The sequence below is a fragment of the Lutra lutra genome, chromosome 4 (genome assembly GCF_902655055.1).
Source record: "Lutra lutra chromosome 4, mLutLut1.2, whole genome shotgun sequence".
Taxonomy (NCBI): domain Eukaryota; kingdom Metazoa; phylum Chordata; class Mammalia; order Carnivora; family Mustelidae; genus Lutra; species Lutra lutra.
The window spans coordinates 100,442,945-100,468,112 of NC_062281.1; the positions used below are offsets into that span (position 1 = coordinate 100,442,945).

The 25,168-nt window shown below is 39.6% G+C and overlaps 1 protein-coding gene and 1 long non-coding RNA gene across 3 annotated transcripts in view; one reads left to right on the top strand and one right to left on the bottom strand.

Annotated features, from left to right (window-relative positions):
• Positions 1-18,731, top strand: part of SLC16A1 (solute carrier family 16 member 1) — a 58,242-nt gene extending 39,511 nt beyond the window's left edge. For both annotated transcript variants that reach the window (XM_047726853.1, XM_047726852.1), the window contains exons 2-5: positions 3,334-3,594; positions 8,828-8,971; positions 13,613-14,476; positions 16,816-18,731. In XM_047726853.1, coding sequence (XP_047582809.1) covers positions 3,378-3,594; positions 8,828-8,971; positions 13,613-14,476; positions 16,816-17,087 — 1,497 coding nt within the window. In that variant the 5' untranslated portion in view covers positions 3,334-3,377 and the 3' untranslated portion in view covers positions 17,088-18,731. The remainder of the gene's footprint in view (positions 1-3,333; positions 3,595-8,827; positions 8,972-13,612; positions 14,477-16,815) is intronic.
• Positions 18,732-23,553: 4,822 nt separating this feature from the next.
• On the bottom strand, positions 23,554-24,790 carry LOC125098685 (uncharacterized). Its single transcript, XR_007126914.1, has 2 exons — positions 24,236-24,790; positions 23,554-23,716 (listed from the first exon to the last, which is right to left on the bottom strand). It is a non-coding gene; the product is annotated as an uncharacterized LOC125098685 (long non-coding RNA).
• Between the last annotated feature and the right edge of the window lie 378 nt (positions 24,791-25,168).

Here is a 25,168-nt window from a genome sequence, read left to right on the forward strand (position 1 = left end):
GTAACTACTGCCACAATCATAACAGAACATTTCCATCAGCTGGAGAAATTCTCTCAGGCCCCTTTGCAGTCAGCCTCATCTCTCCAATCCCTCATCTGTTTTCTATTACTAGAGTTTGGCCTTTTCTCTTTCTTTCTTTCTTTCTTTCTTTTTTTTTTTTTTAAGATTATTTATTTATTTATTTGACAGAGAGATCACAAGTAGGCAGAGAGGGGGAAGCAGGCTCCCTGCGAAGCATAGAGCCCGATGTGGGGCTCAATCCCAGAACCCTGAGATCATGACCTGAGCCGAAGGCAGAGGCTTAACCCACTGAGCCACCCAGGTGCCCTAGAGTTTGGCCTTTTCTAGAGCATGATATAAATGTAGCCATACAGAATATAGTCTTAGATCTAATCTTTTTTCACTTAACATAATGCTTTTATGATTCATCCATATTCTTACATGCATCAATAGTTTGTTTAAGTCTGTTGTTCCAATATATGGCTATACCATGATTTGTTTATCCATTCACTGTTGAAGGACATTTGGGTTGTTTCCAGTTTGGGGCTGTTATGAATAAAGCTATTAGGGAATTCTCACATAAGTCTTTGTGAAGATGTATGTTTTCATTTACCAAGTGATGTAATGATTAAATCATATGTTTATATCTTTAACTTCTTAAGACACTTCCAAAATGTTTTTCAACCTGGCTCTACTGTTGTGCTTTACCACCAAAACAGCATTCTGTTTGCTCCATATCCTCACCAACTCTTGGTATTATCGGTCTTAATTTTAGTCATTCTAATAGATATGTATTAGTATCTTTGATTACAATTTGCGTTTTATAAATGGCTAACAAATTTGAGCATTTTTTTCATGTACTTCTTTGTCATCCGTGTATCTTCTTTGATAAATTATCTCTCCATTTCTGTTGTCCATTTTTAATTGAGTTGTCTTTACTACTGAGTCATTAAAGATCTTTTTATGTTTTGGACATGTCTTTTGTTATTTTTTGTATTTATTTTCTCCCAACCTGTAGCTTAAGATCAATTTATACACTTTTTAGAAAATGTACTGTTGCATGCCTTTAGAAATATTTGCTTGATTTAAATATTGAGTCTCTCAAACCATGAGAATGGATTATCTTTTGTTTTTTAATTTCTTAGTGATATCATGTAGTTTTCATTGTATACATCTTACACATTATTTGCCAGATGTATCCCTGTTCAATAGCTTTTTGATGTTGTTCTAAATGGTATTACTTAAAATTGCAAATTCTGATACTGGTTTATATATAAAGAGAGATAATTTCTGTTTATTACTGTTATATCCTGAAACCTAGTTAAATTCATTTTTAGTTCAGGAACGTTTTTAAAATATTCTTTAGTATTGCCTACATAGATGATTATATTATCTGTGACTAAAGACAACTTCTTCCTTCCTAGTCTTTTTACCTTTTATTCTTTTTCTTGTCTGCATGTACCAGAGGCTAGAACCTCTAGTATAATGTCGCGTAGAAGTGTTGAAACCTATACTGTTGCTTTTAGGGAAACTTCCCTTACGAGCTATATTTTTTCCTACTCCTGCAACATTCATTATCTTAAATCATATTTGAAGTGTTCAAATGGGTTGGAAGAAATAATGTTTAGCAGTTGACTACTATACTACTACTATATTATAAGCTAGGATTTGTATTTTAGACTAAAGAATGTTGTAGCAAAGAGTGAACTTGTCCTCTGTGACCAGTATTTATTGCTGTAATAAATCTAAGTGGTGATCATTTGAAATGAACATGCTAACATAGTGTTGCAGGATGAGTTGTAAGGTAGAAGTTAGCTTCAAATAAATAAAAGGAGAGCTTCATGAGAAAACAGGCAAGACTACCATCACACACTCACTCTATCATCTTGTTCACACTTTTAACAGGAAGTTACATTTTCTAGCCATGCTATTCATTAGTACTAGGCGACTTCAAGAAAAAGGAAGTTTTTGATTTGAAGTACCATCTTTTGACAGCATAGTTCAATTTGTGAGTTTATATTGACTAGCTGATGTTTAGGGTTTTTTCTTATATAATGGAAAAAAAATACCTTGAAACAAAACAATTAGATAAAAGGAAACTTTTCTGACAGAATTTTCTAGCCCACTGAATGAAATTCTTTGGTGTTCAGAATGATCTGTTTTATAAATTGCTACATATCTAGTGACCCGGGTACCCACTTCCTAATATTTTGTCAGCAAATAAATAAGAGAAAGTAAAGGTAGGATTGAAGAATAAATTTGGGGAAAGAGGGAAAACTTACAAAGACTTTGTTCAAGGCTGAAACTTGTATATGGCCTGTGTTACGTGAATTTTGCAAGCAGATAAGTCAAATGACATGGTTAGTTATGGTAATTTGAGGAGTTATACTAACTGCTGAAACAAGTCGGTTTATTTGAAATGCAAAGACTGTGTTGAACAGGATATATTTCAGGTATGGCTCCTTAAATGGTATGGAGCTATTTTCCTTTATGCTATTCTTGGCAATACCGTATCTCTGAGACTCTTTTCCTTTCTTTCTTTCTTTTTTCTTTTCTAAAGATTTTATTTATTTATTGGAGAGAGTGAGTGAGAGAGAGAGCACAAGAGGGGGGAGGTCAGAGGGAGAAGCAGCCTCCCAGGGAGGCTGATGCAGGATTCTGTCCTGGGACTCCGGGATCATGACCTAAGCCTAAGGCAGTTGCCCAACCAACTGAGCCCCAGGTGCCCCATCTAAGACTCTTTTTCTTTCTTTTCTTTTTTTTTTTTTTAATTAAGATTTTATGTATTTATGTATTTTGGCAGAGAGGGAGAGTCAGGGAAAGAGAGGGAACACAAGCAGGGGGGCAGTGTGAGAGGGAGAAGCAGGACTCCGGGATCATGACCTAAGCCTAAGGCAGTTGCCCAACCAACTGAGCCCCAGGTGCCCCATCTAAGACTCTTTTTCTTTCTTTTCTTTTTTTTTTTAAATTAAGATTTTATGTATTTATGTATTTTGGCAGAGAGGGAGAGTCAGGGAAAGAGAGGGAACACAAGCAGGGGGGCAGTGTGAGAGGGAGAAGCAGGCTTCCTGCTGAGCAGAGAGCCCAATGCAGGGTTCCATCCCAGGACCCTGGGATCATGACCTTAACTAAAGGCAGATGCTTAACAACTAAGCCACCCAGGAACCCCTAAGACTTTTTTTCCTGATAATGTCCTTAGAAGATCATCTCTATTGCTAAAGTAATATCGGGAAACAATTCCAGTTACTTGAGAGCTGGTTATAAAGGGTAGAAGTGCTTTACTGGTGGAAGTGCTTTATTACTGACATGGTATTTTAATTTTATGTCCTTCAGATACTTGGATTTGAACTGCATTTTGGAATTCATCTACACTTAAAATGCCACCAGCAGTTGGAGGTCCAGTTGGATACACTCCCCCAGATGGAGGCTGGGGGTGGGCAGTAGTAGTTGGAGCTTTCATTTCCATTGGCTTCTCTTATGCATTTCCCAAATCCATTACTGTGTTCTTCAAAGAAATTGAAGGCATATTCAATGCCACCACCAGTGAAGTATCATGGATATCCTCAATCATGTTGGCTGTCATGTATGGTGGAGGTAAGTACCTGTGAGGGCCTGTGATTTGGTTCAACTCAGTATCATTTAAAAGCTCTCAGAAAAATAACGTGCACAGCTGATTTTTCTTACTGCTCTCTGCTAGATTCTTAAGATGTAAACACAAATAAAGATTTTTTTTTTCTTTTTTAAAGATTTTATTCAATTTTTTGTCAGAGAGCTCACAAGCAAGGGGAATGGCAGGCAGAGGGAGAAGGCGGCTCCCCACTGAGCAAGGGGTCCAATGCAGGACTTGATCCCAGGATCCTGGGATCCTGACCTGAGCTGAATGCAGACGCTTAACTGAGCCACCTGGGCATCCCACAAATAAAGGTTTTTCTTAAATTGATGTTGGGAGAATTAAGGTAAATCAGGCTCACCTTAATAGCATAGTTCAAAGTCTCAGGTAAAATCTTTTCATGGTATTAGATTTAAAGAACCGAATAAAATCTTCCCATTCTTCCTTGTGATGTTATTCATCCTAAAAGCATTTCAGCTGAACTTTAAACTTAAGTTTCATTATTTTTTTTCCCTTCTGTTTTCCTTGACATGTTATAAAGGAAATGTGAAGAGTAAGTTGCTTAACTAACATCATTTAAAATACTCTGTTTCCCCTTGGACCATCAAATTACAATGTAAAATGTAAAACTCAAAACCTTCCATAGTACTTAAAATACAGTTGCTTAGTGAGATTCTAAAGCCAAGTGTATTTATTTACTGAGATTGACAGTGTCTCACGTTGCTTAGCCAAACTTTCACCTCTGTTAATACTACTTTTTGGTGGCAGTTTAGTATCTCAGATTATTTTCACATGTAGCTTCTTAATAGCCAATACAAAGATTCTGTATGTTGACTATAAAACCTTAGAATTGGAATTCTTGGAATTCCAATAACCTGGTGGCAGAGTCAACCAATGTTTAGCGGTATGCACATATTTCATACTAGGCTAGATATTGTGAGTGATAGAGAACACTTGGTCCTGATCCCTGCCTTTGGGGAGTTTATAATCCTATTGAGACAATACCATAAACTCATGAAACAAGAATAGTTAAAGTCATAATTTAACTAAATATATAATTTCATTGCATACAAAAAACAGGTTACCTGGTTGCCTTAGAGGTGAATTCGGTGACTGGGAACAGAAGTGGGAAGACTTAAGTTTTTTCACTGTATATCTTTTTATTTTATGCCTTTTGAATTTTGAAGGTATGCCTATTCTGTCAAGTACTTTTAAGAGAATATAAGTGCTGGGGCGCCTGGGTGGCTCAGTGGGTTAAGCCACTGCCTTCTGCTTGGGTCATGATCTCAGGGTCCTGGGGATCAAGCCCTGACTCTCTGCACAGTGGGGAGCCTGCTTCCCGCCCTCTCTGCCTGCCTCTCTGCCTACTTGTGATCTCTGTCCAATAAATAAATTTTAAAAAAAAATCTTAAAAAAAAAAAGTATATAAGTGCTAAATTATAGTACTTATTTTCTTTTTATAAGTTCAGAGAAGTCAAAAGGGACTTTGGATATTATCTAGCTTCTGAGAGCCAGTAGTTTTGGAGGCTTTGAACTCTCATCTGCCAGGATTTTCTAATCAGGTTTTTACTATGATGACTGGGAGAAGCTGGTATAAATATTATCCAGACGTACTCCAGGTGCTTTAAGCTGACTATAAACCAGAGGTTCACATGTACAATTTGGAGCTGCCAAAGAGCTTGAGAGCCACTTGCATTTTGCATCAGAAGTAAGTGATGTCAGTTGTACTAATGGCACATGACACTTTCTTCTGGGAAAATAGTTCCTTCTTTGTCCTCACCCAGAGATAACTAGCACATTTCTCTGAATTTGTGTTATAATAGGCCTACGAACTATACCCCTCTCTATTTTTAATGATAGCTAATTGAGGCCATCCTTCCTGAAATAACTCTGAAAGACAAATTGCGTATCGAGAGCCTTGTGGCAGAATTTTTACTAAATGGGTTATTTTGTTTCGATTGGCTCCTAGGTGGCATATCCCCTAAGAGTTATCATCAGTTTCACAACTGCCACAATTCTTTAACTTAATGTATTTGGCCCACACCCTCAATGCTGATGTTTTGAACTATGAGTGGTTTAGCATTTTTTAATTTTTTAGTACTTTGGTTCAGAGATATGTGCTGATGCTTGTTAGAGTATAAGTATTTTTAGGGAGGAGATTTTAGTTGCCTATTCTTCTATTTATTTGAGTTTTTCCTAATTTTTTTTAAGGGAAGTGTAAATTTGCCTGTTTTCAGTTTCACACTGATGTCTTTAACATTTCCTAGTTTAATATTGCAAATGTTACAGTTTTGTTTTGTTTTTTTTTAAGATTTTGTTTATTTATTTGATAGAGTTACACAGCTAGAGAGGGAACGCAAGCAGGGAGAGTGGGAGAGGGAGAATAGGCCTCCCGCTGAGCAGGGAGCCCAATGTGGGGCTCTATCCTAGGACCCTGAGATCATGACCTGAACGGAAGGCAGACCCTTAACCATCTGAGCCACCCAGGCACCCCTTACAGATGTTACAGTATTAACTTCTTCTTGTGTGTGGCAGGATTTTGATCTTTGTAATTCTTACTATACCAAAATCTATTTCATGACCAAATTATATGGAAATATTTCATGAATATTCTTTCAGTATTTAATTCTTTTCATCTTATACAAGCTGTAAATTCAGGCTATTTCCAAACCAGCCATGGTCTGATATTTTCATGAAGTGACTTAGAAATTCAATGAAAACTTCTTTATACATATCCTTGGTTGGGCAGGAAGTCTTTCCTGGCAGCCAGTTCTTGATCCGACCCTTAAAGAGACTTAGTCCTCTGAAACAGTAGGATATCAAAAAGTTTGATTCTGGACCACCTGTGTAGCTCAGACTGTAAGGCACCTGCCCTCAGCTCGGTCATGAACCTGGTGTCCTGGGGTCAAGCCCTGAGTCAGGCTCCCTGCTCAATGGGGAGCCTGCTTTTTTCTCTCCCTCTGCCACTCTCCCTGCTTGTGCTCTCACTCGTGCTCTCTCTCTGACAAGTAAATAAATAAAATCTTTAAAAAGAGAAAAATGGGGCACCAGGATCGCTCAGTTGATTAAGCAGCTGCCTTTGGCTCAAGTGATGATTCCAGGGTTCTGGGATCCAGCGCTGCATCGGGCTCCCTGCTCAGTGGAGAGCCTGCTTCTCCCCCTCCTTCTTGCATGCTTATATACACCATAATTTGAATCTGGGTTCCCTAGGGTCAGAGCTGACCTTTTAATTGCGTCATACTGCAACTTGGAGTATAATACTAGAATATAAGTAACTGCAGAATTTCCCATAGTGTTTATGGAAATAGAATATGTCAACATATAACCAATAATATATTCTGAATACATACATTCTATATTTGTTTTTAAAAATGGACTTACTGTCTTCTAAGGAACTAATTATAGAATAAACAGAATAAGGTCCGAATTTACTGTGCTAATAGAAGAAAAATATAATTTTTATGCCTTCTGCTTTATAGCTTAGTTCCAAATATATGGAGTACACATAATAGAGAGGAAATGGGCTGGATTTGAAACTTGGTCCTCGGTAGCTTTATGACTTTGCAAAGTTCACACATCAGTTCATTTCCTTGTGTGCCCTTCTCCACTGATGCATTGCACCAATCCTTTCTGTTTGCAGTCATCTGCCTTAAACAGGCAGATGAGGTATGGTGTCATGTAAAGAAAGTTGCCATTCCCACAAGTCCATATCCATGCAGTACAGACATAGGTATATTCTTCTGTAAAGAAATAAAATGCAATGAATGTCATTCAGGGTAATCAGAAAATATTGTTAGTCTACTTAAGAGTTGTGTTACAGCTCTTATTTTTTTTTAACGATTTGAGAGAGCGAGCAAGTGCATGCGGTGGCCGGGGAGGGGCAGAGAGAGAGAATCTGCCAGCTGACTCCCTGAGGAGTGTGGAGTCCCATGCAGGGCTCAATTTCACCACCCCAGATCATGACCCCAGCCAAAACCAAGAGCTGGAGGCTCAACCGACTGAGCCACCCCCAGGCACCCCATGTTATAATAAACACTTAAAAATTTGGAAAGGGGAATAGGGGAATTATAGCTTATATCTGTTTATAGCAAGTAAGGAGAGCCCATTTGATACTCATATTTGAAAACTGATACATTAACTGCATCAAGTCTTTTTCTTCCTGATCCTTATGATACTTCACATTTTATATGGGTCCCTCTCTCACACTGAAGGAAAACTGGTATTTTGGTATGGTTCTATTTAATTATCAGAGGAAATTTAATTTGATTATTTTAGATAATACTCCATTTCCCATCTTCTTGAGTTGTTAGATCCAAGATATTTTGACCATTATTTGACTTAATCTCCTGCAACCTTTTTTTTTTTTAATTTAACATTATTGCTACCATGAAACAGTATTTTGGGCATGGAACCAAGTTAACTCTAAAAGAAATATTCAATTTGGTACCTGAGACATCTAGGTGTAACTGGGAACAGTTTTTGTTTTCAATTTAGATTTCCTAATTACAAAGCTACTTAAACTTGAAAAAAATAATTACATATTTTTCAGGGAATTTTTTTTCTTTTTTTAAAAATATGACACAAACTTGGGACGCCTGGGTGGTTCAGTGGTTAAAGCCTCTGCCTTAGGCTCAGGTCATGATCCCAGGGTCCTGGGATTGAGCCACGCATCGGGCTCTCTGCTCAGCAGGGAGCCTGCCTCCTCCTGTCTCTCTCTGCCTGCCTCTCTGCCTACTTGTGATCTGTCAAATAAATTAAAAAAAAAAAAAAAAAAAGATCTTAAAAAAAAATATGACAAACTACATTTATGGTAATGGTAATGTGTAAATAATGCTCTGATAATCATCATATCAGAGTGCCTGTCCAGAAATTAAAATAGAGCAAACTTAACTAAATCTGTTTGTCATATCTTAGATCAACAAGCCTATGAATATCCGTTAACAAGTGTTTTCAGCCAGTTATGCCTTATAACAGGAAGATTAAGGAGAGAACCAGAGTCTGATATTTTAGTAAAATTCCATCCAATATTCATAAAGAAGATACACAATGATGGTTTTTAGCATCTTTATTTTCTAATACACATTCGGTATTCTTACTGTTGTCTTTGTTTTTATCTGTTTATTTTAAAGGACTTGTAATTTAGTGTCAATGCCTTGTGTAGATAGGATGGAGTTGGTTCCTTTCCTCTCTGCTACTAAATTTCTGGTTCTCTCCTAGGTCCGATCAGCAGTATTCTGGTGAATAAATATGGCAGTCGTCCAATCATGATTGTTGGTGGCTGCTTGTCAGGCTGTGGCTTGATTGCGGCTTCGTTCTGTAATACTGTTAAGGAACTTTACTTGAGTGTTGGAGTCATTGGAGGTGAGTTACTGTTGATTCATTTTCAAGCATTAATTTATTGCTGGCTATTTGGTATTCATTTAATGTTCATCTTTCAGATCGTTTGGCTTAAAGAAATTACTTGATTATCATTATGAAGAGCTGTAAATACATTAAAGGGTACAAGAAAAACAAACTTCTAAAGAAATTCTTGTTATATAGTGGGTGTTCATTGTTGAATGAATGAATGAATAATGAAAGAGATGGTGTGCCTAGGTGGCTCAGTCATTAAGCATCTGCCTTTGGCTCAGGTCATGACTCCAGGGTCCTGGGATCAAGCCCTGCATCCATCTGGCTCCCTGTTCAGCCAGAAGTCTGTTTCTCCTTCTCCCACCCCACCTGCTTGTGTTTCCTCTCTTGCTGTGTGTCTGTCAGTTAATTTTTTTTCTGTTGAATTTTGTTTGAAAGAAAATTTTTTAGTTTAGTCTTATTCCACCTTTTCCCCTTTTCATCTGCAATTTCAGGTATTCAAAACTCACAATATTTTATGATTTTTATCTAGTATATCATTATTACAAAGTTGTTCTCCTTGCCAAGATTATGAATGTATTTGCCTACTTTTTTAAAATTGTGTTTAATTCCAGTGTAGCTGGCATACTGTTATATTAGTTTCAGGTGTACAATCTGGTGATCCAGCAATTCCATATATTACTCAGTGCTCATCCAGATCAGTGTACTCTTCATTTCCTTCACCTATTTTACCCATCTCCCTAACCCTTCTCCCCTTGTTCTCTGTAGTTAGGAGTCTGGGGTTTTGGCTTGGTTTGGTTTGGTTTGGTATGTCTCCCCCCTGCCCCTTGGTTCATTTGTTTCATTTCTTAAATTCCACACATGAGTGAAATCATATGCTCTTTGTATTCTTTTGCTGAATTATTTAACATAACATACTCTCCAGATCCATCCATGTTGTTGCAAATGGCAGGATTTCATTCTTTCTATGGCTGAATAATATTCCATTGTATAGGGGTACCTGGGTTGCTCAGTGCATTGAGTGGTTGAGCATCTGACTCTTGTTTCAGCTCAGGTCATGATCTCAGAGTCCTGGGATTGAGCCCTGTCTTGGGCTTTGTTTTCAGTGGGGAGTTGAGGAGTCTTTCTGAGATCCTCTTCCTCTTCCTCTGCCCCTCCCCACTCTCACATGCATGCATGCACACTCTCTCTCTCAAATAAATAAATCCTTAACAAAAATAATATTCGTGTGTGTGTGTGTGTGTGTGTGTGTGTGTGTGTGTGACATCTTCTTTATCCATTCACCAATCAGCGGACACTTGTGTTTCTTCCATACTTGGCTATTGTAAATAACGCTACAGTAAACATCAAGGTGCATATATCCCTTCAAACTGGTGTTTTCATCTTCTTTGGGTAAATATACAGTAGTGGAATTACTGGATCATATGGTAATTTTAATTTTTTGAGGAACATCCCTGCTGTCTTCCCACAGAGGCTCTACCAGCTTGCATTCCCAGCAGTAGTGCACAAGGGTTCCTTTTTCTCCACATCATCCCCAACATTTGCCGTTTCTTGAGCTTTTGATTTTGGCCATTCTGACACATATGAGGTGTTATCTCTTTGTAGTTTTAATAGGCATTTCCCTGGTGATGAGTGATGTTGAGCGTCTTTTCATGTGTCTGTTGGCCATCTGTAGAGGGAAATGTCTAATGTCTTCTGCTCATTATTTAATTGAATTATTTGGGGTGTGTGTGTTTGTGTGTGTGTGTGTGTGTGTGTTATAAGTTATTTATATATTTTGGCTACTAGCCCTTTATCAGATATGTCATTTGCAAATATCTGTTCTCATTCACTAGGTTGTCTTTTTGTTTTGTTGACTGTTTCCTTTGTGGTGCTGGAGATTTTGTTTTGATGCAGTCCCAGTAGTTTATTTTTACTTTTGTTTCCCCTGGCTCAGGAGACATATGAGAAAGATATTATGCTGATGTCAGAGAAATCACTGCCTCTGCTCTATTCTAGGATTTTTATGGTTTCAGGTCTCACATTTAGGTCCTTACTCCATTTTAAGTTTATGATTGTAGATGGTGTAAGAAAGTGGTCCAGTGTCTTTTGCATATAGCTTGCATATAGCATATAGCTTTTGCATATAGCTTATATGCATATTCTTTTGCATATAGCTGTCTAGTTTTCCCACCACCGTTTGTTAAAGATACTCTCTTCTTCCCATTGCATATTCTTGCCTCTTTTGTCAAAGATTAATTGACCATATAATCGTGGGTCTATTTCTGGGCTCTCTGTTCTGTTCCATTGATCTATGTGTCTATTTTTGTGCTTGTACCATACTGTTTTGATTACTACAGTTTTATAATATGCTTGAAATCTGGACTTGTGATACCTCCAGCTTTGTTATTCTTTTTCAAGATTGCTTTGGCTATTTGGGGATCTTCTGTAATTCCATACAAATTTTAGGGTTTTTTGTTCTAGTTCTGTGAAAAATGCTGTTGGTAGTTTGATAAGGATTGCATTTAATCTTTCCCCCCTCCTTTTTTTACATTTAAAATTTCTGATTGGAAGAGAACATTTTACATAAAATGAGAAGAAATATGATACTCTCTTTGTTCCCACATGGTTAGTTAGTTTGTTCGTTTGCTCTTTTATTTCCTCAAATATTTATTAACAACCATGTGTGTGTCAAGCAATATTCTAGATTTTGTTGGGAATAGAGCAACAACTAGGGCTAAATCATACCCTTTAATGAGAGGACAGACAGTACTACTCACAAATGTATGTATAAGTAGGAAGAATATCAGGTAGTGATAATGCTATACAAAGCCTCAAAACAAAATGTTCTGACAGGGAAGGACTGGTAGATTGGTAGTCTACAAAGGTAGGTCGCTCTGAAGAGTTGACCTTAACTAAGAGATATGAGTAGCAACAGGAAACAAGCTTTGTGAAAATTTGGGGCAACCTAAGCCCCAAGTCAATAGTATGCTTATTGGCACAGGTGAGAATGGTCTGGTATGAGATGAGGAAGGAAGGTAAAGGCCAAGGTAAAGGTTATGGATGGGAAGCCATTAGCAAGCCTGAACTGAGAGAGTGGTCTGCCCTGGGGTATTGGTTTAAGCCTCTGTGAATACTTAAACATAAATGGTAGGGAGCTGGAGCAAGTTGGGGCCAGGGAGAGTATCTAGAAGTTATTTGAATATTTACTTTTACTAGCATTGTTTATTGAATAATTCTATAGTAATTTAAAATTTCATTTTTACATTAAATCACATATATATGTTAAATCATTTTACATTTTATATTTATATATTAAATCATTTACATTTATGGGGTGCCTGGGTGCCTCAGTGGGTTAAAGCCTCAGCCTTCCGCTCAGGTCATGATCCCAGGGTCCTGAGATCTAGCCCCGCATAGGGCTCTCTGCTCAGCGTGGTGCCTGCTCCCCCTCCCCCCTGCCTGCCTCTCTGCCTGCTTGTGATCTTTGTCAAATAAATAAATAAAATCTTTTTAAAAAAATCATTTACATTTATATATGGATATCTATCTATCTATAAAATCAGGTATGTTCGTGGACTTTCTGACCACTTTCACCCATAAGTGTTTACCTGAGTCAGAGCCACACTGTTGTAATAATTGTAGCTTTTAGAAGAACACTTAAATATCTGTTAAAGTTTGTCCCACTCCTCCTGTACCACCAAAAATTTCCTGGTTGACTCCCATGCATTCTTCTAAGTATGTTTTAGAGTCATTTTACCTATTCCAAATGAAATGCACTGACATTTCATTTGGAATAACATTAAATTAATGCATTCATTTGGGAAGTACTGACACCTTGATAATGTTGTGCTTTATTATCCGAAAACTGTGTGTATGTGTGTGTGTTGTTTTTAAATTCAGTGACTCTTTAGGAAAGTTACACAATTGTACTGAGCATATTTTTGTAGTGAATATACATTACATGTTTGGGTTTTTTTTGTTTTGTTTTGTTTTGTTTTTACTTTTTGATACTACTGTAAAAGGAGTAATTTTGTATTGCATTTTCTGTTGTAAAACTTTTGTTTCTAGTTGTAACTATCTACTTAGTGATCGTCTATTGTTACAGTGACTCCTCAGATAATCCTGTAAGACTAGACAAATAGTTATTCACCTTCAAGTAATATAAGCAACAGTAATAAAAATAACATTTATTGAGTGCTTTCAATATGCCAGGCACTCTTCTAAATGTTTTTTTTTTTTTTAAAGATTTTATTTATTTATTTGACAGAGAGAGATCACAAGTAGGCAGAGAGGCAGGCAGAGAGAGAGGAAGGGAAGCAGGCTCCCTGCTGAGCAGAGAGCCCGACATGGGACTCGATCCCAGGACCCTGAGACCATGACCTGAGCTGAAGGCAGCGGCTTAACCCACTGAGCCACCCAGGCGCCCTCTTCTAAATGTTTTACTCAAAGTAGTGTTGTATGCCTGATCTTAACAGCCAGTAAATAGTGATGCTGAGGTTTGAACCCACTTAGATCTCATACTTTAAACCATTATGCAGTATGTCCTGAACTGGTGAGGATTTTTGTCTCTTTTGCATTTTTTATACTTCTCGTCTTAATTTCTTTGTCTGGCTAAGTAATTCCTAATATGTTTGTGACATTTATGTGGTTCTTTTTCCCCCATCCTCCCAGGTCTTGGGCTTGCCTTCAACTTGAATCCCGCTCTGACCATGATTGGCAAGTATTTCTACAAGAGGCGACCGTTGGCAAATGGACTGGCCATGGCCGGCAGCCCTGTGTTCCTCTCCACCCTGGCCCCCCTCAATCAGGCTTTCTTTGGTATCTTTGGCTGGAGAGGGAGCTTCCTAATTCTCGGGGGCCTCCTCCTAAACTGCTGTGTGGCTGGAGCTCTGATGCGACCAATAGGGCCCCCAGCGACAAGTGCGGGGAAAAGGTCCAAAGAATCCCTTCAGGAACCTGGGAAATCTGAAGAGAAAAAGGGGTCAAGTGATGCAAATACAGATCTTATTGGAGGAAACCACAAAGAAGAGAAACAGTCAATTTTCCAAACAGTTAATAAATTCCTGGATTTATCTCTGTTCACACACAGAGGCTTTTTGCTATACCTGTCCGGAAATGTGCTCATGTTTTTTGGACTTTTTACCCCTTTGGTCTTTCTTAGTAATTATGGCAAGAGTCAACATTACTCTAGTGAGAAGTCTGCCTTCCTTCTTTCCATTCTGGCTTTTGTTGACATGGTAGCTAGACCTTCTATGGGACTTGTAGCCAACACCAAGTGGATAAGACCTCGAGTTCAGTATTTTTTTGCAGCTTCTATTGTTGCAAACGGAGTGTGTCATCTGCTAGCGCCTTTATCCTCCAGCTACATTGGGTTCTGTGTCTATGCTGGATTCTTTGGATTTGCATTTGGGTGGCTCAGCTCCGTGTTGTTTGAAACCCTGATGGACCTCGTTGGACCCCAGAGGTTCTCCAGCGCCGTGGGATTGGTGACCATTGTGGAATGCTGTCCTGTCCTCCTGGGGCCACCACTTTTAGGTATAGTATGCCCTATCCCTCTTTGGTTCTATTAACATGAAGCAGGCATAGGAGATGGAAGGGTGCTAGAAAGCCCAGATTAGTAAGCTGCCTGGTGGCAGAAGGTATTTCCGATTCCTCTAGCCTCAGTGCTGGCTCAGTGCTTGGCACAGCAGAACTGCTCCAATTCTTACGGAAGTGAATTATACTCAACCATCCACCTGAAAGGGGAGTCAAATATTTTTACAAATGGCATTATTTTTTGAAGTATGTTTTCTCTTCAAAAAATTTATGTGCTTGTTGTAGAAAACATGTAAAATACAACTCCATCTCTGGTAATAGCTACCATGTAAGCTCATGGTTTACCAAGGACTGTTCTAACCATTTTCTATATTCTCTTATATCTCACAAGCCTATGAAATAGAACTGTCGTAGTTCCTACTTCATAAGAAATAGAAACTTTGAAAAGTTAAATAATTTGCCTTGTGTCACATGGCTAGTAAGTGAAGATATGATTTGGGAACTGTTTCCTAAGGTTATTAAATACTTCATCTTTTTAAATTAATAGTTCATTAGATAATATTAGTGAAAATACAATTTGGCCCTCCTTTTAGATGTATACTTCTTGAAAGTATTTGGCTAGTGAGTGAGAATACATGAAAGAAGTCCTACAGCTGTCTTTTCATATTCTTTTCCACCCCATATCCAGTGATTGCCAAGACTTGTCAATTTTCACCTCCTAAGTCTCTTTCTAATCAGCCCACTTTTCCATCACACCACCGTATTCACAGCTCCTGTCTCCCATCTGGGCTGCTGCTTCCCATAGCCTCCTGGCTGGTGTACCCATATCCACTCTATCCCACCTTCAATCTGTTTTCTACACTGCAGAAAAATTTATCTGTGCAAATACAAACCTGATAGCCCAGCTGATTAGATCTCTCCAGTTGCTTCCCATTGTTCTCAGGGTGGAGATCAAATTCCCTCCTGTGGCCTGCAAGGCGTCCCCCAGCCTGGCCACCAATCTCCGCAGCCTCATTTCCTGTCACTCACCTTTTGTTCTCTCTGTTCCAGCAACCCCGCCCTTCCTCCTTCCCTCTCACGTCGCAGCTTCCTCCCACCTGCCTTTGCACTTGCTGTTCCCGGGCCCAGCCTTCTCGCACCCCCTCCTCCTGGATAACAACCCCCCCCCCCCAGGTCTCCGTTTCACTTAGGCGTTTAGAGAAGCCTCCCTGGCCTGCTTGCTGCAGCCGACCCCCGGTTTTCCGCTTGCAAACCCCCTCGTCATGGTTTGTGTAATTATTTGATTAACATTTCTCTTGTCCGCTGACTGTGGAGGTTTTCTCCTCTGTTCTCCCTTATCCTAAGGGCCAGCAGCCCAGTGCCTGGGACAAGTATAGGCACAATAAGTATTGCTGGATGGCCAGTGCCCTGAGTTAGAAAAACACATGGAATGGTGTTTGAATTGGTTCTATTCGGTCCTTCTCTGAGGGATAGAGTAGGGTTTTCCACAGTTTATTCCTTAACATACCAATTGGATGAGATGCCAATAAATTCTATTATCATAAGGATTTCATGGCCAAAAGAAGATGTTGGGAACACTGAGTTTGATAGATGTCTCTACTAGAGGACCTTGCAAAATCTTTAATATGCTAATGCACACGGTGACCCTTCACTGGAGAAGCATATGCTGAGCCATTTCCTAGGTCTGACTCTGGAAACACTTGGGAGGTTACAGATCAGGCTTCAGAGTCAGACCTCCTGGGTTTCAAGCCAGGCCACTTCACTTACTAGCTCTGTGACCTTGGACAAGTTACACAAGGTTTCTAACTTCAGTCAGCAGATTATACAGCAAGTGTGATGACAGACGCTGCCTGTTGTGAGGGTTAAGCACCTAGGATGTTGGGAAGGTGTTGCTGTTAGTTAATTCTGTAGCACAGGACCAGTGTCCCTAGGGCTGCTCTTTGGGAATGCTGATGTCAGCAAAAGAGCATTGGGCGGGATGCTGCAGTTAGGTCTGGAGCCTGGGGCAAGACTCCTACATCTCTTCTGAGCCACACGTTTTTCCATTGTGAAGGGGGAGACTTGATTCTACGTATCTCTAGGCCTTCCCCATTCCAGTTGGCCAAGATTTCATTGCTTTTAAGTTGCTAAAAGTAACGGGATAAGCAAGGCCATCTAAAATCAAGTGTGATGTCATAAAAGATGAGATCATTGTTAGCAGTCCCTTTTTAGAAGCATTTGTCATTTGTGGGCTCTTTGAGGATTGGCTGACATCTTTCTGAGTGGATCCTTCAGCTCTCTTTGGGGGAAGGTGTACGTGTTTACATCTGTCCACATAACTTTGTTTTGGGTATCTTCAGGTAGTCTGAATGACATCTACGGAGACTACAAATACACCTACTGGTCGTGTGGTGTGATCCTCATTGTAGCAGGCGTCTATCTCTTCATTGGCATGGGCATCAATTACCGACTTGTGGCGAAAGAGCAAAAAGCAGAGGAGCAGCAGAAAAAGGAGAGCAAAGAGGAGGAGACAAGTGTGGATGCTGCTGAGAAGCCAAAAGAATATGCAGCAGAATCTGCAGAGCAGAAGGACACAGAAGGAAGTCCCAAAGAGGAGGAGAGTCCAGTCTAAACCTGTGCGGCCCAAGGGTCAATGAAGTAGCTGTGACCCAAGATACCTGAAAATATCTACTGGCCTGTATTCCAGCAGTGGTGCTCAATGACGATAGTGGGCATATGTGTGTGAATCATACCAGGTGTTCATGGATGGAATTTTTGTTTCACTCCTTATCAGTAGCCTGAATTAAAAATGCCATACCTTTGGGGAGGGAGTGGTTGGCAAAGAATGAGAGAAGGCAGTAGTGTGGTGGTTTTTTGTTTGTGTGTTTGTTTAAATCCTAGCTTTTAACAGTGTCCAGAAGATTATAATATGTGCCTTAAGTTTTAGTCTTTAGAACTCTTTAGGGAGCCTTAACTTTTTAAACCATTCTGCTGAATTCATCTATTTTAAGTGTTACATTATAAGGAAAAATAACAACTAACGTGTTTGAGACAAATCTAAAATTTAAAATTAATCTTGCTTCATTGTTATTTGTAATATACTGTCAGACATCATCACTGGAAGATTTATGAATAGAAGTATTGGTTGGAAGTTGGGATATTATAAAATCCTGTCTAAAATATTTTCCCCGTATCAGTAGTTGCCTGGCATAGTGCCTGCTAGCTATATATTTAGGAAATTTAAGGCGTAAAACTTTGGAAACATCTTGGCTGTTCTAGATACATTGTACTCAACAGCATCCCTCTGGAATCTTTTCTTAGGATGCTAATATTATTAGTGCTTGAGAATTTATTTCATTAAATTACTATTTTCCCTTTTCAAAGACACATTTTGAGTGGTTATAGACCATTGCCCCCTTTGAAATTACTTAGTACTTTTCACTCTAAAAGTTAATTTTAAAATATGCAAAACTATGTATTTGTGCCTCCTTAGTAAACACATCTAATTAAATGTAGACAGATATTTCAAACAGCAGCTGAATTTAGCTTCAGTTTTACCAAAACCTTAGTTAAACTGTGAGACTTGGAATTTTTTGTTGGTGGTGTGGTGTTCCTGGAATTTTCCCCCCATTGATTCGTAGTGGTTCCATTTATATCTGCGTCTAGCTTAGAGCTGTGTGTGAGATACTCAGTCTTTGTGTGTTTAGGGTTTTTTTTTTTTTTTTTTAATGTTTGCTAATTGAAGCCAGAGTGATTTGGCCCCAGGCAAACCAGTAAGAGTAAGATAGGGAGAGAAGTTGCTCCGTTTCTTTTACTGAGAAGGCCTGGAAAAAAAATTATGTTTTGCTTATAATTATTAGACACAGTCTTACTACTCCACAGAAACCTAAAGATATTGTGACCCTTTTTACTTACTTGAAAAGCAGAGAAATGAGTTTAGCATAAAGATTGGGAGGATGGACCAGAATGAAATCTGTAAATATTTTCTAACCTAGTATCTTCTAAAATGCACATGAAGATGATAGACACTCAATAAATCATATCTAGTGCATTTTAAAGTATTGTAATTGACACAGTGAAAGTATAGGTACAAAACCTTTTGTGTAAGAGGCTGGCTTTTCCAAATAAACTTTTTTTTTCTTTTTTTTTTTTAAGAAATCTTTCTCCCTCTAAGTGTTTATTTTCTTGAGAAAGTATTACTGTGTCTTCATTTTCATTATCAGGATCCATTTTGGCCCTTACTAATATTAAATCATTCAGCTTATGTGCTGTGGGAGCTGTGTATATGGCTTATTTTTTTTTTTCTTCTTTCCTCCTTTTCTTTAAGGCAGGGAAGAGGGGAATTTTGAAATCACCTCTCTGAAAGCATCCAAAGCAGTTAACCTTAAGGACACAATGAAAATTCCCTTTCTATGCCTGAGTGTCATGGCAGATGGAAAAGGAATTTTAGGGGAGAAGCCTGCTGTGATTGTTGGCAGGCTTGGCTCCAGTTGGGACTCTGCTGTTTTCCATAGACCTGAATCCATAACCTCTATGTGCCTCTTTCCCCTTCCATAAAAATGAGGATCACTGTCCATGAGAAGGAAGTGGGAAGGGGTGGGGTGGAAGAGGAGTAGTACAGAATTATTTTCTCCTCTAAGGAAGAAAACTGCCTTTCTTTCTAGGTTCTTTGGATGGCATAATAATTGACATAAGACAGATAAGATAGAAAATTTTAATTTCATACATACAGAAACTTCACATAGACATGTGAGGGTCAAAAACAGACAGGGGCGCCTGGGTGGCCCAGTGGGTTAAGCCTCTACCTTCGGCTCTGGTCATGATCTCAGGGTCCTGGGATCAAGTCCCACATCAGGCTCTCTGCTCGGCGGGGAGCTTGCTTCCTTCTCTCTCTCTGCCTCCCTCTCTGCCTACTTGTGATCTCTGTCAAATAAATAAAATATTTTAAAAAACAAAACAAAACAATCAGCTGAGACTTACAAGCCTTCCAAAGCCAAGGAGGGGTGGGTAGGGGTCTGTAGCTTCAAAAGGAATGAAGACAATTTATACGAAGATGGGAAGAGCAAATGTTGGGTAGACCATGCCAATATAGAAAAGTCTTGCATTTAAAAAAAATAATAATAATACGTCTCTTCCTGGTACAGGCTCCCTATCTAAATTTTTTTAGGCAGTTACAGGGGAGGTAAAAAGCTCTTCTTGAGTCTGCTAGGCATTGACTGCCTTCAGCTCAAATACTCCACATTCCAAAGTGGCATATTTGGGGGCAACCTTGTCTTGAACCCCATCACTCCCATCCCAATCGTTGAGCTATGTCCATACCTAAGACCCTGCTTAGTCTTTGTTCAGTAGTTGAATCTTGTTAGTAAAGGGTTAAAAACTGGCTCAAAGCTGGAATTAAACCTTCTATTGCCCAGTCCAACCCAGTCTTTTTTTCCCCTGAAGAGGCAGAAATTAAGGTATTTATTCAAGATTAGTTGTGGTAACAGCCCACACTAAAACCCAGTACAGGCCTACTCTGTGCCATCCATTCCTTGTTATCAGTCAGCGGATCCTGTCTGTGTTGTAGGTTGTGTTCAACGCTGAGAAGCAGCTGGGCTTTCTGAGCCAAGCTATTGTCCTTTACTCCACATGACGATAGTTTTTTTCCAATTCACACAGTTTCTGTGGCTGCTTTGGAAACAAATGTATGCAAAGACCACCTGCCCATCTTTGTTTTCTCTCTGTCCCACACCTTCCGTAAGTGTCAGAGAGAACATGTACAGCTCTTCGGTAGTCATAGGCCCTAAAAACGCTTGGCACTGTTTAAGAGCTTACTCTGTAACAAGCTGCTAAGCCAAAGCTGGAGTATTACTTAAACCGATAGTTAGCAATTATAGATGATCATGGTGACAAGACTGTATTAGCCTGCACACTCCCATCTGTTGAGAATTTAAATTAACTAGGATAAATGAATAATTTCTACAAAATACTCAGGAAAGCATGATGGTAAAAACAAATTATGGAAACTTCAGAGGTGTTTTATCCCTGATAATCACACTGAAGACTAATTGTCTGAATTCTTGAGTTGTCTAAATTTAGTTTGTTTGTACCATAGATACATATGTCAATATTAATCCTGTATTTTAAAAAGAAAAAAAAATGTGTTAAGAGCCATTTAATATTTTTTAATTTTAATATTTTTGTACGAGCCAGTGTTTGACTGTATTGAATTTCAGAATGAAATGGGTATCCGTTTTTATGAAAAACCTAAATGTCTGGGTTTACATAGCAAATGGTTCACAGTATAACAAACCTAATAATCAGATATGTACCCCTCCCCTCCCTGTTTTGCTCGGAAAGATGAGGGAAGGTGAACAGTAAATTTCCACTTTTGCAACATGGCCTGTCTTAAGAATCAGGTCAGGCATTTGCCTCGAAGACATGGAGAAAGAGGTTAATGACAGACTTGTGTCAATATGAAAATTCTTTCCGTTCTTGACAGGAAGCGACAGCCCAAGCTTGCTTGGCTTGCCCAGATGTGAGCAATTAAGCCGAGTTACTTCAAAGTCTAGAAGCATTTAGAGGGTTTCAAGTACATCACTTCTGAAATGTTTTCTAGCTCTAGCATTTTAGATTCAGTCTCCCCTTTTCCCCCCAGTTCAGTCTGGGCCATAGTGACAAAATCATTCAAATGACAGCGATTGGGAAAAGTACCATGTGTATGTGTAGATTATCCCTTCCTTGAGCAGAACAGCATCGTTGGCATTTTGCTTTTACCCTCCCCAGAGGAGACTGGGATAGCTAGTAGTGGAATAGAAGTATAAGCTACCTGGGTTCAAACTGAGGCTGGGTGACCTCAACCTAGTTACCTAGCCTCCGTAAGCATAAGGTTTTTTCTTCTGTAAGTTGTTAATAATAATTAGTACCAACCCCCTCCCACGGTTATCAGAAAGGTTAGTTGATATGTAACAGCTTATGTTAAATAAGGGCTTCATGCGCATAAATACCTGACTATAAAAAAAAAGAAAGAAAATTAATACTTGGGGAAAAATTGCTCTTCTAATTCCCAAGATGGATCATTACTTAGGACAGTTTGGAAGTGACTTTTAAAGATAATATTAGCGGGGGCGCCTGGGTGGCTCAGTCAGTTAAGCAGCTGCCTTCAGCTCGGGTCATGATCCCAATGTCCTGGGATTGAGCCCCACATTGGGCTCCCTGCTCGGCAGAGAGCCTGCTTCTTCCTCTCCCTCTGCCTGCTGCTCTGCCTACTTGTGCTCTATCTCTCTGTCAAAATCTTTTTTTAAAAAATGATAATATTAGCTAAATTTGGGGTGCCTGGCTGATTCAGTCAATAGAGCATGCAACTCTCCATCTCAGGGTTGTGAGTTCAAGCCCCACGCTGGGTGTAGAGCATACTTCAAAAATAAAGAATATTAGCTAAATTATCAAATTCTCCTTTTGATCAGATCCTCCTTTTATTCTCCCCCCCCCCTCCTTTTATTCTTACAAATGTAATGGTCTTTCTTTGGTAAATGAATGGATGAAATGACCAGTTCATGAGGCTGATGCATACATGCCCAGCTCTTTGAGCAAGAGGGATGTGAGTCCTAAAACCCTTGCTCCTAATGCCCTAATGGTACATCGTTTCCAAGAAAGAGAGGCCCACCTAGCAGCAGATAAACATTTCCTCTCAATGTCTGTGATGATTCTAAAAGAATAAGTAACTAGTAAGCAGTCATGGTTAAAGCTGTCTGTCCCAGCAATGTTCTTAAATGCAAATTGAAGACTTGATGAGGTTTTAATTTTTCCATACTATATTGATAACCTGATTTAAATTATAAATTATCACTTCGTAACCAATTAAATTGGTATTTAACATATTGGCAACAATTTCATGATATGTGTCAAGTGCCATGAGTTCACATCTAAGAATTCCAGATTTGGAATTTATATAAGAAAAAGGTTTGCCTTTGAAATTTGTCAGTTTCTTTGAAAAATCCTGAAGGTGTATATCAGTAACTATTTAAATGGATGGTTATGATGTCCTTGTGGTGTAAACATGGCACGATGTTAAACAAAAAGGCAAAACACAAGGTATGCCTGGGTGGCTCAGCTGGTTAAGTGTCTGCCTTTGGCTCAGGTCACGAGGTCCTGGGATGGAGCCCCGCATTGGGCTTCCTGCTCGGCTGCTGATGCTCCCTCTGCTTGTGCTCTTGCTGTCTCTCTCTGACAAATAAAATTTTTATTTAAAAAAAAAAACGATCATGATACATGTCACACACACATAATGCATATATACACATGCATGGCAGGAGAAAATATACACAAGTAGGCTAATCATTTTGTGACTGGTGAAATTAGAGGTGACTTTCCGTATTTTTTTCATACTCTAAATTTTCTTAATGTGATGGTAACTTTTACACTTAAAAAATATTTAATGTAGCACATAATACTGGTTTACAGAGCGGGGAAAGAATAGTATAGTTGATCTAGAAGGGTTCTGGCAAGAAACAGGATTCCTAAGAACATGAAGCTCATGATTATTACAAGCAGGTTATTTTTTTCCTGCTGCTTCAAGAGTTGTATCTGGTGAAAGGGTGGTGTATGAGACCCAGGACTCAAGAGCCCAGTGGTCTCAAGTCATGGTCTTGCTGGTGCTGGACCAGGGCCGTGGAGCAAGAGTCCATGGCCCACACCTGCACCAGCCTGCAATGCCGTCTTCCCTGAGACCATGCTCTTAGGGACAGCATTCTTGTGGTTTCCCCCTCTGATCATCTTGCTGCAAGTGAATGTTTAACTCAGAAAGCCAGAGCATTCAGCACTTACCCACATCAGAGTGTTGGCAGTCTCAAAACGTTATCTTACTGGAATCAGCGTCAGAAAAAAAGTGCACTGATGTCACAAAAGGAGAATTTGCTTGTCCACATAGCTGTCATTTATTTACCAGCGAGTATTTACTGGACTGTTACTATGTCCCAAGCATTGTTCTAGGCTTTGAGAATCCAGCCATGAGCCAGGCATAGTAGGTCTCCCATACATCTTACATTCTAGGAGCAAAAGACAGACAGTGAACACTGTGTTGTAAGGAAAACAGTATTTGGCGGGTTGGCTTTGTCTTGTTTTTCTAGCATCTTCTATGTACTCATTTGCTGAATAGAGATAACTGTGACCAAAATTTTGTTCCTGGCACCCACAGCTTCTAGTATAATGGGGAGGACTCTGTAGTAAGTGTTGTGGTGGGGCAGCACATGGAGAATTCTTTAACCCAATCTCAAGAGGGCCCTAAAAAGGACAAAAAGTATATTCTTGAGCAAGTTAGTTTCTCTGAGCCTCTGGTAAAATAAACAGTGAAATTGTGAGGATTAAGTATGAAAGTACCCAGTATTCTGTTGAGTATATACTATACTTGCATTACATTGAGCTCATAGTGTTAAAAATTAAACAGCAGAGCGCCTGGGTGGCTCAGTCAGTTGAGTATCTGACTCTTGATTTTGGCTCAGGTCGTGATCTCAGGGTCATGAGATGGAGCCCCACGAAGGGCTCTGCACTCAGCCAGCGGTCCAGTAAGGAGTCTCCCTCTCTCTTTGCCCCCTCCCCCGTGGTCTCTCTCTCCCTCTCTCAAATAAATAAATCTTAAAATATATAAATTACATAGCAAGTGTCAAGTCACCAGTCAGAACAACAAGGAATACAGAACAGCTGATAACATTTGTATAGCTAATCGGTTTTCAAAGGCCTTTTGAGTATATTCTGTCCTCAGATTCACACAAAATCCTGGTGGGTGTCATGAAAAATACTGACCCTTTAGTTGGGTCTTCATCCAAGCAGGGCATCTCCCCTGCTGCAGAACAGTGCAAAGCAGGACTGCACACAGCTCAGTGGCTAGAGCTGAAGGCACCAGATGGACGTCTGAAGACCTACAAGAATGGGAGAGGCTGAATCCTGGGTAATCTTGGAACAAGGACCAGACCAATGACTTGGGCCCCGCAGCAAAATGAGTAAAATGGTCCTGCCCCCAATGAACTCACAATCTTTTCCCTTGGCGTCAGAATTCATAATGTGATTTCTTCACTTGTGGATTTCCTTTCCTAATATGCTTTACTAATTCCAGAATTAAAAGTTTGCATTTCCTGAGCTTACTCTGGCCCGGTCCCAAGAGGAAGTGGCCCGCAGCCATTAAGAAGCCGGGAGGGGAACTGGGCTGGGATTAGAAATCACCTGGTGTGCTGACAATCTGTACATCGATAATTATCAAGAGAAGGTTTCTAATAATTCTTGTCAATTGTGATTGGTCTCTTTTCCTTTCTCATCGCCCCCCACCCCACCCTTAAAACCAAAAGAGAGGGGCCTGGGTGCTTTTCCTCAGGCCCTATTTATTTATATACGCTTCTCAATAGGAGAGCTTTACTTTCGATTAACAACCCTTTGCCTTTTAAATTCCAAGTACTATCTTCTCCAATGCTAAGAGTGAGCAGGAACCGGCCTGCAGTAGGAGTCAATGAGCCAGGCACTTGGGAGGGCGCTTAAAATTCCACCCCTGCCCCAGCCTCTCCCTCTGTCTCCCCGTTCCTTCCCCCACGTGCCTCATCAGCTCCCCAAAAGCGTTTCTGTTTCTCCTTTCACCCCTTCCTTTTGTTCCCGGCTTGGCTTTTTAACAGCCTCCCCACCTAGGTTCTTGCTACTTCCAATCCAACCTCAACACTGCTGTCAAAATGATTTCTCTAGGGGCTGCCT